At 47.1% G+C, this 19,901-nt stretch overlaps 1 protein-coding gene across 8 annotated transcripts in view; it reads right to left on the bottom strand.

Moving 5' to 3' along the window:
* The window catches only part of LOC111934941 (contactin-4), a 263,405-nt gene that overhangs the window by 14,726 nt on the left and 228,778 nt on the right, over positions 1 to 19,901 (bottom strand). For all 8 annotated transcript variants that reach the window (XM_086846907.1, XM_086846912.1, XM_086846910.1 and 5 more), the window contains one exon: positions 15,855 to 15,982. In XM_086846907.1, the coding sequence (XP_086703033.1) occupies positions 15,855 to 15,982 (128 nt within the window). The remainder of the gene's footprint in view (positions 1 to 15,854; positions 15,983 to 19,901) is intronic.

Raw genomic sequence — 19,901 nt, forward strand, 5'->3', positions numbered from 1 at the left:
TGCATCCCTGGGATGGGATCCTGCATCCCTGGCATGAGATCCTGCATCCCTGAGATTGGATCCTGCATCCCTGAGATTGGATCCTGCATCCCTGGGATGGGATCCTGCATCCCTGGGATGAGATCCTGCATCCCTGGGGTGGGATCCTGCATCCTGGAATGGGATCCTGCATCCCTGGGATGGGATCCTGCATCCCTGGGGTGAGATCCTGCATCCCTGGGATGGGATCCTGCATCCCTGGGGTGGGATCCTGCATCTTTGGGATGGGATCCTGCATCCCTGGCACAGGATCCTGCATCCCTGGGAGCGCAGCTGGATGTGCAGGCACGTCTGTAGGTGTCACTGAAGGCTTGGGAACAGCAGAGCTCCTTCCCTGCCTTCCTTCCACGCCAGCCTCTCGGGAGGACGCTCTCGGTGGGACAGAGGCGGCACTTCCCGGTTTTCCATGGTTTTTCCAGTCCTGCTGGAGCTGAGCCAGAGGCTCGGGGGATGGTCCTTGGCCGGAGAAAACCCTCTGGATGTCCATCCCCCAGCCAGCCTCCTGCTGGTCCCCCCAGCTCGTCCCCACTCCTTCATCCTGCCCGAAATCCCCATTTTCCTGCCCGAAATCCTAATTTTCCAGCCCGAAATCCCGATTTTCCAGCCCGAAATCCCCATTTTCCTGCCCGAGATCCCCATTTTCCTGCCCGAAATCCCCATTTTCCTGCCCAAAATCCCTATTTTCCTGCCCGAAATCCCTATTTTCCTGCCCGAAATCCCTATTTTCCAGCCCGAAATCCCCATTTTCCTGCCTCACCGCCCTCGGCTTCACCACTGCAGCATGGCGCCGAGAATTCGGCATCCTTCTGGCTCAGGGAATGGATTTGGTTTGTTCTGCAAGAGATTTTAACAAAGTTTCCTTTCTTCCTTAGAAGAGAGGGAGCCGAGCAGCACCTCCCATCCGTGGGAAGGCTGGAATCGCTTCCCTTCCCTCCTCTTTCAGCTGCCCATCATCAGCTGTGATGCATCTCCCGACTCTTTGGGGGTGCATTTTGGGATGCTGGGATGCATTTTTGGATGCTGGGATGCATTTCGGGATGCTGGGATGCATTTCGGGATGCTGGGATGCATTTTGGGACGCATTTTGGGATGCTGGGGTGCATTCTGGGATGCTGGGATGCATTTCGGGATGCTGGGGTGCATTCTGGGATGCTGGGATGCATTTCGGGATGCTGGGATGCATTCTGGGATGCTGGGATGCATTTCGGGATGCTGGGATGCATTCTGGGATGCTGGGATGCATTTCGGGATGCTGGGATGCATTCTGGGATGCTGGGATGCATTTCGGGATGCATTTCCAGCTGCCCCAGCCAGGCTGCAGTGCCGAGGGCAGGGGCTGGGGGTCACAAGGAGCCCGATGTGCCAGGGAAGCACCCGATGGATCGGGTGTCCCTCGGGAGCAGGATTTGTTTAGGGTGAGCAGCTCTGCCTGTGGCACAAACCTCAGCAGAGGCTGACACACACAGATGGCGAGGTGGACTCAGCATCCTGGGAAAAACTACTTTCCTGGTAAATATTAAAAGGTTTAATAAAAAAGTCAGTAGGAGGCAAAGACAATAAAGCAAAGGGTTAAAACAGCCGGGTGCTTGGTTCTCTGCCAAGAGCACCCCTGGTGTTTTGGAAACACCCTTTATATTCCATAATATCACCTGATGCATATTCATAGACTTTATGCTCATTCAAGCTTTTCCATTGACTACTTTACATTTCCCAGCACATTTAGCACGGCCATTCCTTGGCTCCACCTGTTTAGAGCATTTGTGTGTCTTGGCTTGTGGCTTTAATTCTCTTCTTATCACCTTTTAATTTGGGCCTTGGCTGGGTCTTTCCAGGGGTGCTGAGTGTTGATAGCAGCAGGGTCCCCATCATCTGTTCACTGCAGTTATCCCAACTGAGCAGGCACTTCAAATGTGCTGTACTGACTGTCCCAGCAAAGCCATTTTAACATTATACATGTAGCACTCACCTGGATATTTGTGAAAAGCCAATATTATATTGTGTGTCTATACCAATCCTGTTCCCAGCTTGGCTCAGCCCTGGGGGCTGTGGGAGCCTCTCCAGGGATGGATTCAGCAGCACCTTGCAGGTGAGGATATCCAAATCCTCAACAGCAGATCCCTGCTGCTGGAGGGGCACACAGAGCCTGACTGGAACAAAAATCCAACCTGGAAATGCTCAGGGGATGCAGCTCCTGTTGCTGGCCTCGAATCGGTGCAATTGAGCATTCAGAGGCAGATTAAAAAGGGAAGGGATAATGTCAGCATTTCCAAGGCTGGCTGCAGCTAATACCTAAATGCTTATTTAGACATCTATCCCAGCACACAGGAGGTTGAAGGAGAAGGAACAGAAGGGAATACTCAGGTTTTGACATATTTATCCAGCATGAAAACCCTGAAAAAATCACAGCTCCCCTCTGCAGCCCCCAGATGAGCAGTGCTTTCAGACTGTCCTTCTAAAGGAAATGTTCCAAAGGCTTATTCCTTCCTTTCTTCTTCCAGCCTTGCCTTCATTCCAGTTTGCACTTCCCTGCTGCTGGGGAGCAAATGGGAATGCTGTACAAGATCCTAGAGAATCACGGAATAATTAAGGTTGTAAAAGACCCCCAAGATCATGAAGTCCAAAGTTCAGCCTGCTCTGAGCTCTGCAGTGTGTGTCCCCCTCCCATTCCCTCTTTGCCTGAGTAGGGAAGGTCTGTTGGAAATTCTCCTGACTGCTGATATTCCTTACGAGGACCTGGGCACATAAACAGAAATTTCCAGTTTGATTAACCAGCTAATTACCTAATTCTCTCAGATTAGTGTTACAGTGTTAAAGATGCAGATATATTTTTCCTTATTTGCATAAATAATTTCCCGTAGAAGATTTTAAGATGTGTTTTTCTTGTAGATGAACTCTAACTCCAGCATTTGGGACTCATTTTCTTTTTCTTTTTTTGAATACCAGCATGTTTACCAACTCCATTTTGGCTTTTATCAGTGGGAGTTAATAAATGCAATTTCAGATCAATGTCCTCTATTTGCAATGACATTTTACATTATTGTATTGATTCCAAGGCAAATCGTGTCTGGAGATAATAAAAATCAATCCTGGAGAATCTGGTTTCTATGAGAAACCAAAGAATCAAAGTCCAATACATGAAAATACTCAAATGTGCTCTGTTTTTATTTTTTTTTTCCCTTCTGTTTGTGAATGAAATATTTCTCCAGGACCATAAAGTCAAAAGCCTCTGAGACCTGACTGGTGAAACTTCTGGGAGCTCTGAGTGCTCTGTCCTCACTGAGATGTGCAGGAGAGAGCAAAATACCACTCTGAATTAAAGAGATTAAAACCCAGTGAATGACTGAACACATAGAGGAATTAGCAGAGCAAATTACAGCTGAATAGATTGAGTACTTCATGGGGCATGGCCAAAATTGAGATGAAAAAGAAATGGGGAAAAGGTTAAGTATTTACAGTATTTGGCTTTTAAAATATCCCACCTGTGAGCTGTGATGAGTCACACAGATGCTTTCAGGAACAGGCACTTGGCTTTTATGCCTATATATCTCTTTTTTTCCCTACAATCAGCTATTACACACATTCTTAACAGAAGATTCTGCAGCATTTCCACCCTCTGGTGTGTACTATGGCAGTTCAGCCTAATAAAATATAATCCTATTAAAAGGAGACTATCAGTTTTGAAAAGGGACTTTAGGCCTGGGAATAAAGTCACTTAGCTCTGATTTTAGAAATATTTGTGATTGGTGATTAGAGCTTTCTGTGCCATCAGGCAGCACTGATCTCTGCAGTGAGACGAGGCCCTGTGCTCAGCAGGGATTAGGGAAGGGAGGGATGGAACATCTGACCTTTCCTGGGAGAGCACAGACCCAATTCAGCCTCACACAGGGCTGAGCTGGGCCTTCAGGACACGCTAAAATTGCTTTGCTGAAGGAGGATCCTTATCTTGCCACTTTTGTTTGGCTTAAATCTCCCCACAGCAGTGTGGGGACATGGGATTGCTCCTAGCTGGGAGCCTGAGCCCCTTTCTCAGGAATTCTCAGGAATTTTGTCAGGAATTTTCTGCGAGGGAGGGAAAGGTTGTGGCAAGAGGAGACTTTGGCTGTTGCTCCCTGTGATCTGTCACTTCCAAGTTTCATTCTCAGCTTCACTAAAGAGCTTCCCACAGATGGAAAACTCTCCAAAGTTTGATGGCAGAGCCTCCCTGCCAGGAATGGATGTCCCCCACTGCCCAGAGGGGACTGCACTCTGCTGCCCCAATCTGCATTCCTTGGGTGGCTCAATAACAAATGAAGGTTAATTTAAATCTGAAAACACATTAAGAATGGCAGGACACTGGGGAGGGGTGTGCCATTAGAGCAAATTCAAAGACAAAAATATCTGAAAATACATCCACTCCAGCAGAGTGCAGGGAGTGAGGAGAGGACCCAATACTCCACTTTAACCCCCATTTTACCCGGTGCAATGCAATCTGATCCAATCAAGCTCTCTCCATACAATTGTCACAAAGCAAATCACATGTAATGGGCTCTGGAGATGACAATCAAATCTGTCACTCAGGGAAATTTGTTCTTGCTCTTTGCGGCAGGATGCAACAGCGCCTGATTACACCAGGAACCTCAAACATCCTTCTCCAGCTCTGCATTGCAGACTGAAATAAAACCCACTTCACTCCAGAGCTGCCTCAAGTGAGATCTCTGTATTTGACAAACGATGCAGGCGTTGGTGACAATCTTTGTGGATAACCTGGGGAATTCAAGGTGTCACCTTTTGTGGGCTATTGATTGCCATGAGCCGATATCTGTCTTTTCGAGCACGGAATAATCTGCTGTCATTGCAGAAATGATGGCCATCTCACAGAGAAGGTTAATCAGATACAGCAGGAATCATATCTAATCTCTGATAAATTGTGAGTCCCTCAGGGATCAATCACTGCTCTCCCCGTACCACAGACCAGGGGAATGGTGCAGATGTGATTCCACAGAGCCCATGGACACAAAACAACATTTTGCCCCTTGGAACAGTTCACCCTCTGGAGTTTGTTCATTTATGGTGTTTTTAGGTGGTTTTAATAGTGATGATCATCAATCAAAAATTCCAGGAAGCAGTGGAGCAATCAAGATACAACATCCAGGCACTCAAACTGCAGAATCATGGAGGGACTGCCACAGTCTTTGCATTTTTAAGGCACAAGTGAGTATTTTAGGCCTTTCCCACGTGAATTCCATGCCTGTTACCCACTCTCCTCATCAGCACCGAGATATTCAGAATTAGCTGCCATGCCAGAATAAATCCCAAATTAAGAGTCATTAGAAGCAGATGCCTCTTGAGCTGTCAAACTTAGGGAACAGCCAGAAAATCCCTGGCTGGACTTTCCAGCTTCCCAGAGAATGATCCACAGCTTAACCATCCTTAATGTCACACAGATCAAGGCTGGCTGTGTCATCCCTGCCTTGGGATAAGCCAGGCTTGGTGTCCAGGACATTGATCAAGCCAATCATTCATGATGACATGAATCATTCAAGACATTCATCTTCTCATTGTGGAAGGGGAACTGGAGGGGAGCACCTATGGATACCTCTAAAAACAGGAGAAGTTATGACTATTTTTTTTTACTTTTTTTTTTTTTGTAATTTTACTGTTCTCTTTTAACTCCTGGCAAATGCACATTGTCAGAAAGTACCTGCAAGTTTAAATCAAACAAAGCACAAAGCTGCAAACCTCAGGATGTTCCAGGTATCCAAAGAACCGAGCCAGGCACGGGGGAGACAGGGAAAGCAAAAGCAGGGGGTGATTTTAGCTCTGTTCCCACAGGGAATGCATCCCAGCTGAGCACTGCAGTGACCCAGCCCTCAAACACCAGTCTGAACATCCAGACTTGGAGTCACAGCCAAATCCAGCTCAACAATTCCATCAAAAAGAGAATTAGATTAGCAAAAGAGGAGGAAGAGAGCCAAATGAAGAGGAAGGTTGCTCCGGTGTGGGCACAGACTTGGAGTAATTGGGAGTAAAATGAGTTCTCCTCCTCACTTTGTGTCTGACCTTGAGCAAGTCATTAAAAGTCTCTGCTGCCTTATTTGCCCAGCCTATAAAATGGATCAAGCCTTCATTAGGAGCTGTTTTGTCTCCCTGCACCACTGTGCACAGCAGATATTTTTATTTCAGATGAACTTTTTCTTGCATCCCCATTGAGACCTCCACAGCAGCGTGAGCAAGCCTGACGCCCAAACCCCTATTACTGATCAAACCAGAGACCAGAACCAAGCAAACAAACACTGGAACAAAACTCCCTGGGCTGGAAAGGTCTCGTTTCTTTCCTGGTGAAGATGAGACTGGCTCACCATGCCCTGTGCTCCCTCCTAAGGAAGTGACTCGTTCTAATTAGCGGCACACAGAGAAGACAAACCTCACATTCTGAGGGCTCCTGCTTTGCTGCTCCTGCTTGAGCCCTGCTGCTGATGTCAGGGGCAGGGTGGAGGCAGGACCACAGGTGAAATGAAAATAACAACCCCCAAGACCATTCCTCATTAGAACTTGCTCCAAATCCTCAGCGCCTTCTCTCCTGAATAAATCTTCCTCACAGAGCATCATTAAAAAGTGCCCCTGACATTTCTGCTGTTCCACGGCATTCTGCCTCAAATTAGCCACGAGTTTTTCTCATGTAAATAATTCCAAGGCCAGGATGAAGATCCAGCTTGGGAAGACACACACAAAGGGAAGAGGAGGAACAGCAGCTCCACCTCTCCTTTCAGCCTGGCTTCAGTGCTGGGGTCAGTCATGGTCTGGAGTTTTCTCCCAGACACTTCCACCCGTGGCTCTGTCCTGCAGGGAATGGTTTCATTGTCAGCTGCTCAGTTGAGCTCCCAGGACTAATGGATTTTTACAGAGACTTTTTGCTGTGCCCCTAGGATGGGAACTGAAATTTTCACTGCTGAAATACTGCTGATTTCCTAAATAAACTCTATATTCACATATATTCATAACAAACCTGGAAGAAAACACCCTACAAATTGGATTGGTTCTTCATGGCCCACTTAAAAAACTTCAAATGAAAGCAAAATTCATATTCCAAGTACATGTGTGACTGAGACAGAGACAACCAACCCAAACCATGGCAAGCTGACGAAATTCCATGTATTTCAGAGCCCACCTGCTTCTGAGTCAGGAACATTTGGATTTTGGGATAAAGACAAGAGACTCCTGTCCCCATGTGATCTCTGATGGGATTGCTCTAATCTTGCACTAAAAAAAGGGAAAATCAGGTCACAGGAGTCCCTAATGTTGAAGCACCTCCTCCCTGTCATTCAGCAGAGCTGAACCCCTGATCTGAGACCCCTGACCTGTCAGTCCCAGGCTGTATCTGGGTGCCACCTGGCTTTTGTTATCTGATAAGGAACCTGTTGTCAGTCCAGACTCAGGGAGAAAAGCTCCCATCAGCTCAAATCCTCGGGTGTTTGGCTCTGCTAAGCTGCTTCCAAAAGTGCTCCTGAGAAAATGCACAAAAGGACTGGGATTTCCCCAAACACTGTCCCAGATTCTCCTCTGCACCACTCTTCCTCCTCCCACCACGGAAAATGTGCTCTCTAAACATTTCCTCTGTCTCTTTGATGTTAAAAACATCACCCTCAGGCCGCTCTGCTCCGAGGCACTGATTTCAAGGATATAAAGTTCACTTTGTTCTCCCACATTGCTTCCTTACCCTCACCTGAGGGGGATCTCAGTCACTCCCAGCACAGCTGATGCTGAGATCACCATCTCCCCCACGCCAGGCACACGGGATTCCTGGAGAACTGGGGACAAGTGGCTCTGGGGACACTGCCACAGCGACCTCAGCCTTCTCTTTTACTGCTTTCCCTTTGACTGTCACCCTAATTCACCCAGGATTTCTGGAATTCCCAAGGAACTCCTGCCTGGAAGTTCATCCCACTGCACGCTTTGAAAGGAGGATGAGCTCTCTGTGTCCAAATTCTGTCCCAGAATAAATGTCCTGCACTAATGTGCATTATTCTGTCCCAGAATAAATGTCCTGCACTAATGCAGGCTCAGAACCAGGATCTCCCCCAGCAAGGAGGAGATGTGGGACTGCATCCCATGGAACGCTGAGCACAGCTGCAAATGTCAAGTGCAGCTGTCATGTCCCATTTTCTGCCAGCCAGGGCAGCTCCACAGAGCTGAAAGCTCAAGGATCCAGAGCTCCCAGTGCCTGAAATTCCTGCTGGCTCCACTGGAGGGGCACACAGAGCTGGGATACGGACCCTGATCTCCCAGCCTGGGGGAACAGCAGCATGAATTCCCAAATACCAGTGCTGGACATAAGAGAATATCCTGAGCTGGACACTTCCACCATCCCAGTTTGCTCCAAGCCCTGTCCAACCTGGCCTTGGACACTTCCAGGGATGGAGCAACCACAGCTTCCCTGGGCACTCTGTGCCAGGGCCTCACTGCAAAATCATTTGTTAATTATGATTTCTGTCCAGTCACACACATAAACACACTCACACTGCATTGACTTGGATTCAAATGCGACCTGTGGCATTGTTTCAACCACGCTGGGCTTTCATTTGTATTCCAAAAGTGACAAATATTTTAACCTTTCTGAGATGCAGCGTGTTAAAATAAATTGAAGCGAGTTGATGAAAACTGTTAATTAACCTGCATTCATCTCATTAAGAGTCTGTGTTTAACCCACAGGTCGTCTCCTCTTCCAGCTGATGTATGGATCTCATCTTCTGTCATGAGCTAAACAACCGAACCTCCTCCTTTTTTCGGGAGAAGTCAGAAAAATTCCTAAAACAAAAGTGCTGAGCTTTTAGAGGCATTATTCTAAACTTTTTATTTTTTTTTTCCTGTGGTAGGAGAGGCTGGAGTAATGCTGACCCTGCAATACATTATGGGGTTAAGGTAAGAATACAGAACAAAAATACTGTTTTTTTTTTCCCTCTACAGGTTATTTAGACATAATGGTTGAACTTTTCTAAAAATACAACTTTTTTCCACTTCATGTGCTGAATCAGGTGTGTCTAGAAGCACCAGCACTCGCTGCTGTGTCGATTCCATTATTTACCCGAGCAATTCTCAGCTTTAAGACCCTTGATGTGCCTGAAGGTTGGCTGGGGCTGGGAGGGAGTGAGGAGAAAGGAGAAGGAGGTGGGAGGGAATTCCCAAATGCAGAGGGAACATTTCCCAGCAGCTGCAGCCCCTCCATCACCACCCCCAGGTACCTGCAGCAGTTTCTCCGGGGGAGCCGATCGTTTGTATTTCCGCTTTGAAAAATAATCACTCCAATAACGCCGGGGATCCGTCCAAAACTGGCACCACAGCAAGGCAGGAGGAGATCTATGCCTTTTAATATCAGCCCTTCACAGAGATGACTTTTATCATGTTAATGGCTAAATCACACTGATTGTGAAAGAGCCAAAATGAGGCAATTAGTAAGGGCTGTGACAGCCCCAGCAAACGACACACGAGGTTTGCAGTGGGAGCCAGATGGATATCTTCAATATATTTCTTATTGTCTGCTTGTGGTAATATGTTCAATTAAACTAAATCAGTACTACAGAAGAACCTCTGAATTGCCTGAAAAAAAAAAATTAATTGTCTGCTGCAAATTTAATGAAGCTTAACACTTGTGTTATGTTTACAAGTTTTATTTGTTATGAGCAGTAGGAGCTTACAAGAGAAAAAGAAACTCTGAGTTTCCTTCATTCAGCCAGCCCTAAGAGCAATGCACTGGTGTTTGATTTTATTACTGGGGTTTGATTTCATTTACATCTCTCTCTCTGCCATTCACTGGTTTTGTCCTTAGCTGCTGACTGGGTTTTTTCTTTCCCCAGAAAGAAACTGAGAGCTGCTCATTCACTGTTCTGTGACCCAAGTCTTGCTGAAATGTTTGGTCACAAACCTGTGACAGGAAATGTCCCCAAAGGGGCCACAGCTGCTCACTCTGACCCTCAGCATCATCATCATCATCATCATCCTCAGGGTGTCACTGCTCACAGATCACAGCAGCTGTGGGATCACAGAACCATGGGACATCCTGAGCTGGAAGGGACCCACAGGGATCACCCAGTGCAGCCCCTGGCCCTGCACAGACCCCCCCAAATCCTCCCTGGGAGCGTTTCCTGGAGCTCTGGCAGCCTTGGGAGTGTTCCCATTCCCTGGGGAGCCTGGGCAGTGCCAGCACCTCTGGGGGAAGAACCTTTCCCTAAAACCCAACCCAAACCTGCCCTGGCCCAGCTCCTGGAGCTGTCCCTGTCCCAGAGCAGGGATCAGTTGTGTTTGACAAGCTCACATTCAGAAAATCAGAAGCCAGAGGTGAGCAGCCCAGGGAGGGGAGGCTTTGGGGAAAGCTCAACACACAGGCACCATCTGCTTCTCATTTTGTCACTTCTGCCAGCTCAGAATAATCACAACCTTTTTGCTTCAATTTACTGTGAGAAAAATAGGGGTGCTGGCAGGATCCACAGCCATTTCCTTGGGCTGCTCTGGGGCTGAACTGATTTTTCTGACGACCTCAGGTCCTCACCTGGACAGAGCTGGGAGGGAAACCAGACTTTACCAGCCTTAGGTGCAACAAGAGCTGCAGGTGCCAGTGCTGAACCGAGCCCCTCACACCTGCACAGGCCACGAGGATCAGCATCACACAGCAGCCTGGGCTGGAATGGACAGGGAAGGATAAAATCCTGATTAAACCTGGTTTTCCAGCACCATGTGGAGAAGAGCTCGTGCAGGCTGCAAGGACCCTGAGGCAGCTGCTGGATTCCAGCTCCATCATCAGCTCAGGATTTCCTGAGGGCTGGGGAAGGAGATGCAGCAAAGAGCACCCAAAGCAACTGCCAGGCTTGAGAGAGGGGCAGACGTGGGTGCACAGCTCTCTCATTTATAATCGTGCCTTTCACACACTGCTCTGGGTCATAATTTTACTTAAACCCAGCAAAAGAGCCTTAATTGTGTCCTAGAAATAATTGGTGTCAGTGGAAATAGTCCAATTAGAGCGGGATATTTTCCTTTGCAATTTCACGGCCAAAGATTACGGCTTTCCTTGTCAATTGTGAAAATCAAGCCTTTGCTGCTGGTTGTGACTCAGAAGTCAAGAAAGGTTTTTCCTAACTTAGAAATAAGTTTTATTTCTTAAAAAGGAGAATACATAACATGTTCTCATGAATAAATCAGAGCCTTCATAACTCCATGGCGCTCTGAGCTTTTTTTGCCTACAAATCCCTGATTTAGAGATTCTGGAGTACAAGTTCATACTCTAAATTGACTTTTCCTCCATGAAATTAAAAAAAACCCCAACGTATTAGACCTGATAAGGAATATTCATTCGTGGCTGGACTACATATAAAAACTGTGTTCAGCAAATGATAAAACAAAATTTAAGAATAAGGAAACTTCTTTTGATGGTTTCAGAGTTGAATCTTTATCTTGGTTTTGACACCAGGTGAACATAAACCTCATGTGCTATCCAGGAAAATTACAAAAAGCTCAGAAAATATGGACAACCCTCCAGTGCTGCTCTGGGATTATTCCTTTAAACTCTGCCTCTCTTTTTTAAATTACATTTTGTGCTTTCAACTGCAGGTGTCACTTAAGCAGGTCCCTTTCTTAAGGGCTGAGGCAGAACCAACATGAATTTAAGATGATGCTGAATGATGAGGAGAGAAAAATAAAGGCTTTGCATGACCTTAAGCCCTGCAGGAACAAGGCAGAGCTCAGTGACAGAGGGGCCACTCGTGTTGCAAAATGACAACCACTGAACCCAGAATAGGGATGGGTGGGATGGAAAATGCCTGCAGCAGCTTCCTGGGACAGCTTTTCCATAGGAACAAAGGGAAAAAATCAGGCAGGTCTGGAGAGGGCTCCTGGGGATGTGGACAGTGCTGGAACAGGTCAATGCATTTCAGCAGCTGCTGTTGTTTTCCCTTGGTTCATGTTAAAAAGACCCTCAACACCTTAATGTGTGGTTTATTCTTGCTCTTGGGGAAAAAGTTAAAGCCCCACTCCAAGGAATTGATATCCCAGTTACTCCCAAGTCACTTCAAACTCAACAGAGCTGAGAACAGCTGGTAAAATTCACAATTACTGGAATTCACTGATTAAAAAACCCCAAACCTAAACCAAACCCCAAGGACACGAGGCAAGCACCACACAAATTCCAAAAAATGAAGTTTGAATTCTGATCAGGTGATGATGAAACTGAGACAGCCATGGGTGGCAAGAGGGGGCTATCACATCCCACTGCCACTTTCTGCAGAAGACAAATGCTGTGTCCTAAAGGATGGAACAAACACAGCAAGAATTCCAGGTTTAAAGGCAGCGACATCTGAAGTCTCTGAAAAGTTACTCGATAATGGGCCAGAATTTACAGTATTTAATCAATTTTAACTGCAATGCAGCACTTCAACGTTCACACAGAGGAATAGGCTGGGAATGAAAAATGTGCTGTTTTATAGGAAATAATTTGAATCACTGTGCTGGACAAAATCAAGACTATCAGTCTATTCAAGCGTGAGGAAAAAATAACCTCCTGACATTATCTTTGTGTTCTTTTCCTGCTAAAGTGATACAGATTCCAGCCAGTGAAAGTTCTGCTGCTTTTGCTGCCTTGAGCCCTCCCATGACAGCCCAAATGAGAGGAGCTCACAGCAGTTGGAAAATGTTAAAGGTGCATCATAATTAAAGAGGCAAATAAAGCCATTGGAACTTGCCCTTGTCAGGGATGTGCCAATGTGAAGGGAATTGCTGCACTCCCCCATGGGAGGCACCAACTCTACCAAGCATTCAGAGAGAAGTTTAAATTAGAATGTATCTGAATGGCTGTATTTAGATATGGAGATGGATTTACAGCTGGCCAAAGCAGATGTTTGGGGTGCTGCTCCCACAGCCTGCTCAGCTGGGATGTCAGCACAGGAGCCTCTCCTGGTGCTTCCCACATCCACAGCTTTTATTGCAAACCCTTGGCATCAGCTTCCTCTTGCAGCCTGCTGCTCTATCAGCCACTGATATCACTGCATTAAACACAAATAAACTCGTATTGTACAGGCTGTGCCTGTTTACTCTATTTGTCATTTAATCCCCCGGTGCTCAGAGAGCCTCTAATCTTTCTGTGTGTTGGAAGAATTGAACATTTAGCCTCAAGTACAGGAAAAAAATGAAGGAACAAGATGGAAAATTAATATTTATATAATACATGGAAACACACACCATGTTTTACAGAGCTCTGAACACTGCTTTAGAAGGAGCTGCTCCTCCAGCCTTACAAACTCAATCCTGCTTTTTAATTTAAAGGTCAAACTGTACAAGCAAGTTTCTAAGATTTCAGGTCTTGGAGGCCAAGAGGTTCTCATTTAGCACCAGCCAACAGAACAGACCCAAAGCACAACTGCACTGGTTCAGAAAACCACTGGGGTTCACCCAGCCTGACAACAGAATGTTAATACCCAGCCCTATGGGCACCTGTCAGGATTTGATATTTTTTAAACTGTCTACTCATGCATAAAATGAATATTTATTCATCCCTCTCTGGTTGTTTGCCAGAGAGTTATTTTAAGCTTCCTTGCTTCTGGTGGAACATATTCCCCTCCTCCTCCCATCCTTGCCTACACTGTCTCTGACACTGTCGGCATCTCTCCCTGAGAAAGGAAATTAAAAAAAAAACAATAAATAAGGATAGCCTGCAATATTAATGGAAGAACACAGGAAGGTTAGAAAAAGTGTCTTGACCTTCACAGTTTTTCACTCAATGACACAAGAGGAGTTAGAAAAGAATGCAAGCATATCTTAAGGTCAAAAACCATATCAGCTGTTAAATTAGTCTTTTTGTACACCACAAAACTGAGTTAAAATAAGGAATTCACTCATATTTCTGCCCAAACTCACACTTGTTCTACTTAGGGCAGAGAAACTCAAGCATTTCACTCTCTAACACAATATTTTACACAGTTCATTTGGAGTTCAGAATAGTTTCTGCTCTTTTATACTTTTTATGGGCCAGACTTCCAAATGGCATTTCTCAGTTTGCTGTTAATATCCGCGTCTCGGGCTTAAGAGTTTATTCTCTGCTTCATGCACATGTGTCACCGCCATTAATGCAAATGGAATGGAGTCAAAACAGAGCACTGAGGGGGAAAAAAGCCCTCACTAATCCTTTATAACCTCAGTGTGCAGAGGAGTGATTTGTGGAGCACGGGAAGGCAGCGGTCACGTTCAGCTGCCGAGGTTTTCTGGGAGTTACAGGATATTCCTTGGGCACTGCCAGGGAGGAAGGATCAGCCAGGAGCTACAGAACCATGACTCTGGAATGACACAACCCAATCACTGCTGCTTCCACCAGCTGCCTTTTTGATGGTGGGAGAAGCAGTCCCTGAACTGCAGCTCCTGATTCTCCCCCTTGGGGTCTTGCAGCAGGTGGAAAACCAGGACAGCTCCAGATGTGGACAGCTGGAACCCCGCCCTGCTACTGGAAACCCCCCTGTGCTGTCCCTGGGGATGGGATTGGGGCTGGAACCCCCCTGTGCTGTCCCTGGGGATGGGATTGGGGCTGGAACCCCCCTGTGCTGTCCCTGGACAGGGACTGGGGCTGGAACCCCCCTGTGCTGTCCCTGGGCAGGGATTGGGGCTGGAACCCCCCTGTGCTGTCCCTAGACAGGGATTGGGGCTGGAACCCCCCTGTGCTGTCCCTAGACAGGGATTGGGGCTGGAACCTCATCCTGTGCTGTCCCTGGGGATGGGATTGGGGCTGGAACCCCCCTGTGCTGTCCCTGGACAGGGATTGGGGCTGGAACCCCCCTGTGCTGTCCCTGGGGATGGGATTGGGGCTGGAACCCCCCTGTGCTGTCCCTAGACAGGGATTGGGGCTGGAACCCCCCTGTGCTGTCCCTGGGGATGGGATTGGGGCTGGAACCCCCCTGTGCTGTCCCTGGACAGGGATTGGGGCTGGAACCCCCCTGTGCTGTCCCTGGGGATGGGATTGGGGCTGGGTAAATTCTTTTATGTTCATGCTCCCTTTCCTGGCTGTTTGCTGCAGGTGCCTCTTAGGACAACCCAGATTAAGAAAAGGGAGAATCAGCTCCTACAGAGACCCAACTCTGCTCTTGTCTCTGTTCTTGTTTTCAGGGACCAGCATGGGCAAATGCCACAAAAAGGACTCAAAACAACCCCAAACTTGAAGAGTTTTTGGGTCCACCTGTTTCCCGACAAGGTTCAGAAAATACCAGACTGATTGGGGTCAGAAGACACCTCTGGATATGCTCCAGCTATAAAAAAACATGGATTAAAACCCACATTGAAACATTTTAAGTATTTTCTATATACCACAGAAACAGATGACAAGGAGAGCCTGTAACTGAGTATGATCCATCACTGCCCATGTGTGGGAGAATTAAAACTGACAGCATTAGAGCTTTTTGATTGATTCATCACTTTGTAATCAATGTTTCTTGATTTGCTATCCAATATAGATTTTTCCCCAAATGAGAAGGAGATAGAGACTAAGTGCAAGGGTAATAACCTGTATGTTCATGGCCTATAATAATTAATCAGACCCTGGACTACTCATCAGCAGGGCAAAAATTAATTCAACACATTTGTCAGGGCCTCTCATTGTTTATCTCAAATGATTCCTTTAAATATCTTTGTCAAATTATTCCTTTAAATGTCTCTGACAAACCACAGCTTTTCCTTTTGAAAACACCATTTGACAGAACACAAATAAGCACCCGCAATTCCTGAAACGCCGAAATCCGGCCCTGGAGGAGGAATAATGAAAACAAACAGGAGTTTGTGGCCCAGCCAGCCAGAATAAGAATGGTTTTAGTCACCTTTCACCAGCAGGCTGCCCGTGCTGCTCGCTGTCCCGAAGTGGTTGGTGGCCACGCAGGTGTAACTCCCCGCGTCCGATTTGGTGACGTTGACGATGCGCAGGCTCCCGTCATCCAAAACGGTGATTCTGCGAAGACAGCAGGCACAGGAGCTTTATTTATTTATCTTTTCAGCCAACATAAAACCCTTTCGAGTGGGCATTAATTATGGATGGTGTGAGCAGCAGCCAGCCCTGCCCTGCGCAGGGAGCTGACGCGAGTCTCTCCGGACGCGCCTCATAAATTCTGAATGAATCATTTACATGAGTTTTCCGTGTCTTTACTCGGGGCTGACTTTCATTTACACATCAGCAGCTGGTGTAGGTTTTCCACGTGCCTGTGCTTTGACATTCAGCCCTGTGTCCAGGAGAACCCCTGCAGCTCCGTGGCGTGGTGCAGGAGCTGATGTGCTGGAGCAGGTGCTCCATTCCCGAGGTTTTCCCAGCAGGATGAGGGCTTTTCACACTGCCAAGCTCTCAGATAATCACTCAGATGTCCTGTTTCAGTCCCCACATTCCCCACCTGCACAGGGGTTATCTGCAGCCTCTGAGGGCAGCCTGCAGGTGAGGATGGAATGTTAATTCCTGGGTCATCCCCACCCTCTCCCATTGCACAAGAGCACTTCAGGCTCCCCCTGTTCTCTCAATGAGCTTTGCCTCCTGTTATGGTCTGTTTTTTTTCTGCTCTAAGTCAGTGAACACAGAAAACCTGATTTTTCTCAGTAAATCCCATTGGAACACCAATGACTTGTGCCCTGTGGAGGCATCACCTAAGGAGACTCCAGAAAAACCTTTCTCCCACCCCAAAATCACCTCTTTTTGCAACACTTTTGCCTCCCTAGAATCACATCCTGCAGCACAATCTGCTTTCTCACCTTCAGCCACTTGCAGACCTGCATGGAAAATCTTTTATTAATTCCTGCTTTGTCCTGCTCAATTATTTCCCAGTTTCACTAAAATGAAGGAGCCTTCCTGCATCCTTAATGCCAACGAAGCTCTGCACAAGCAGACTGGGAAATGGGGAGGGAAGAGCCTCAGCAGCAGCTCTGGCACCGCTGCAGGAGGGCTCAGGGGCACTTCCCTCCTGGGGAGGCTTGGGGCTGTCACCCTGAGAATCAGACCTTTTGATATTGTTTTCATAATTTCTAGCTACTTTCCCAGGAAAGTAATTATAAAAATAAGTGTTTAATTCCATTAAAGATATACATTTTAATGGATGTCTCTCCCAGCCAGTGTGGTTGGGAAGGTGGTGACCTGACTATCCAATCCCTGGTCGTTGTCAAAAACCTATAAATACTGAAAGAACTAATAAACTTTCTTCTTCTTTCATCTCACTTTGAGCTGCATCTGTGTAAATCATTTTGTGTCTGACAGTGATGTGAGGGGATCAAGAGCCTTGATCAAGAGCCCTGGCACAGCTGAAAAGAGCCTGAGCCAAGGCACAAACGCAGCAGCCAGCTCACCCTGGGGCTCCCTGGTGCTGGGCAAGGTGTCCAGGAGCACCCAGGAGCCCCCAGCCCATCCTGGGGGTGTCCTCTGCTGTTCCACAGGCTCTTGGTGGGCACTCACGGGCTCACAGACCTGCTGCCACAAATGGCACAGCCCGGGTGGCTGCTGAGGAGGAGGAGGAGGAGGAAGAGGAGGAGGAAGATGGCACAGCATGCGCTGAGAGCAGTCACCCATCTCTGTCCTGGCTCACCTCTCGCTGCCCTGGCCCTGCAGCAGCCCGAAAGCCGCAGGGCAGCTGGCAGAGAGCAGGGACAGAGGTGATATTTCACCCATCAGCAGCACTGACATTAACAGGAGCTTCTCAGCTGGCTGATGCTCTCCAAATTGTCGCAGTCAGGAGCTCTCACTGCTGTCATTTGTTTCTGAGGGACTCCAGTGCCATGGATTTGCTTCTGTGGCAGTTGCTGAGGCTCAGTAATTGGGAGGGAGCGGTGGAGAGCTGCTGGTCTCATCCTCAGCACTCGGTGGGCTCGCATCAGCGCCCGTGCTGCATCAGACCTGGGCTGGAGTGGCCACACCGGCCTCCAGCACGAGCTGGGCAGCACCAGCAGCCCCCCAGGAATTATTTGCTGCTTTTAGCAATTCCAGGGCTTCAGGAACAACAGGGACTGTCTGGAAGCTGAAGGTGCCCTTGGCAAGCATTATAATTCCAATCAATGGAAAGCAGGACGAGCTCAGCCTTGTGCTGCAGCTCAAGGAGGACCACGGTGCTCCAGCACTGCCCCACCGGGCTCTGCCCTCCTTCCCTCCCTCCACACTTCTGCCACCCCAGGAAACCAGAAAAAGTGGAGTTTTAGATTATTTCTGTAGAGTTGAGGTTTTATTTTTAGTTATTTACGCTTTATTTTCAGCCATATGGCTGACAGCTATTTACTGGCTAATCTCTTCCATAGATCATTTTAATTGTGTCTGTTGATGAGGCCAGATTTAATTTCAAATTCTAGTGCCTTTTCTGTCTCTGCCTTTCTCCTGCTACTGGTTTGGTTCTCAGTTCACCCCCAGTGTCAGGCTGGTTTTGAGCTGATGTGGACTGGGCTGTCCTGGAGACACCTTTGGCTCATCAGGACAGACAATGCAGCTTTGGCACATCTCAGGGAGCTTGTGCTGTCTTTATTTCCTTCCCTTCCCTTCCCAGGCTCTACAGCCCAAGCCCACAGGTGTTCTTTAACCCCAGGAACGTCTTGCAAAGAGCTCAGGAGAGACCTGCCCTGAGCTTTCCAAACCCCTTTCCTTCCCCAGAGATCCCTCAGGAATGTTTCATTCTCATCTGGTCTCACAGAAATTCCCTCCACACTCCTGTAAATGAGCAGCATTAAAAGTGACAGATAACTGTACAAGTTAACTGATTTTTTCCAAATAAATCAGACCATTAAAACCTCTCTGCGACTCATTGATTAGGAGGCCTTATGGTTATGTGGCTCTTTTTGCTGAAGCTGCTTTTCTGCAGTGAATGTTTTGTCCTCTAATCTGAATCCAATGAGTAAAAAGTTAACAAATAATTATTTGAACACTTGGAAATTTGTTACAGTTAGTTGAGAAAGGAGGAAGGCCTCTCACTGAGATTGCTAATTCCTAAATTTTCTTTGCAGACTTATCTGCTTTAAAGGAGACGAGAGGCTCATTTCAGGCCACTGAGGTTCTCAAACTGCTAATTGCCTCGAAAGCAAACAACCCTTCAGCCACAACTTTTAGCAGTTTGGGTGAAAAAGTTCCTCCAAGACACAAAGTTCAAACTGAATGAAGCACTGCTCAGTCTGCTCTCTCCTCTGAAATACACCCTCAAAATGTTTTCTAATCAGATGCCTGGGAAGACATAAAAATAAACTACATTTCCCATCAACACACACATCAGGACCAAGTGTTGGCTGCTGAGTGTGCACCTCTTTAAACTACTACAAACTTGAAAAAGGAGCTACTGGCTTGCTATTAAATGTTCTGGGTTCCCTGATCTACTAACAGCAGTTAAATAAAAATATAAATCTCTTCTTGCACTGGTTAATGAACTGTTCTGCTGCTAACCTGGCTTATGGTCACTGCTAATCAGAGAAAAATCAAAGAAGATAAAAATATCTGGCTGAAAAAAAATGGCAATTTAAGATAATTTAGCATCCTTATAGGAAGAAAGGTCATCTATTTTAAACACAGCATTTGTAAGAGAGAATTTGGGGGTCTTTCTTGTCAGCTGGAGATTTCAGATCCACAGAGAGCAAAGACAGGTCTGAAATTAGGAGATAAAAGCATTGCTTGTTTCCTAACTGAAGCATTGGGTTCTACTGCAGCAAGAGCTGACCTTGTCAGGGTTTTGATCAAAACTCTTCAGGGGACAAAGGACCTTTGAAAACGCTGCAAGCATCCCTCCCCAGCCTTCCTCAGCCAGCCCCGCTTCTCCCCGCAGCAGCAAATGGAAAATTGCCGAACACAGCAGCAGCCTAAAGGATCCGACAGGCTCAGAGCTGCCAGGGCAGCACAAGGGAACAGCTCCCGGTGCCAGAGGGCAGGG

The sequence above is a fragment of the Cyanistes caeruleus genome, chromosome 11 (assembly GCF_971803275.1).
Source record: "Cyanistes caeruleus chromosome 11, bCyaCae1.hap1.1, whole genome shotgun sequence".
NCBI classification, from domain to species: domain Eukaryota; kingdom Metazoa; phylum Chordata; class Aves; order Passeriformes; family Paridae; genus Cyanistes; species Cyanistes caeruleus.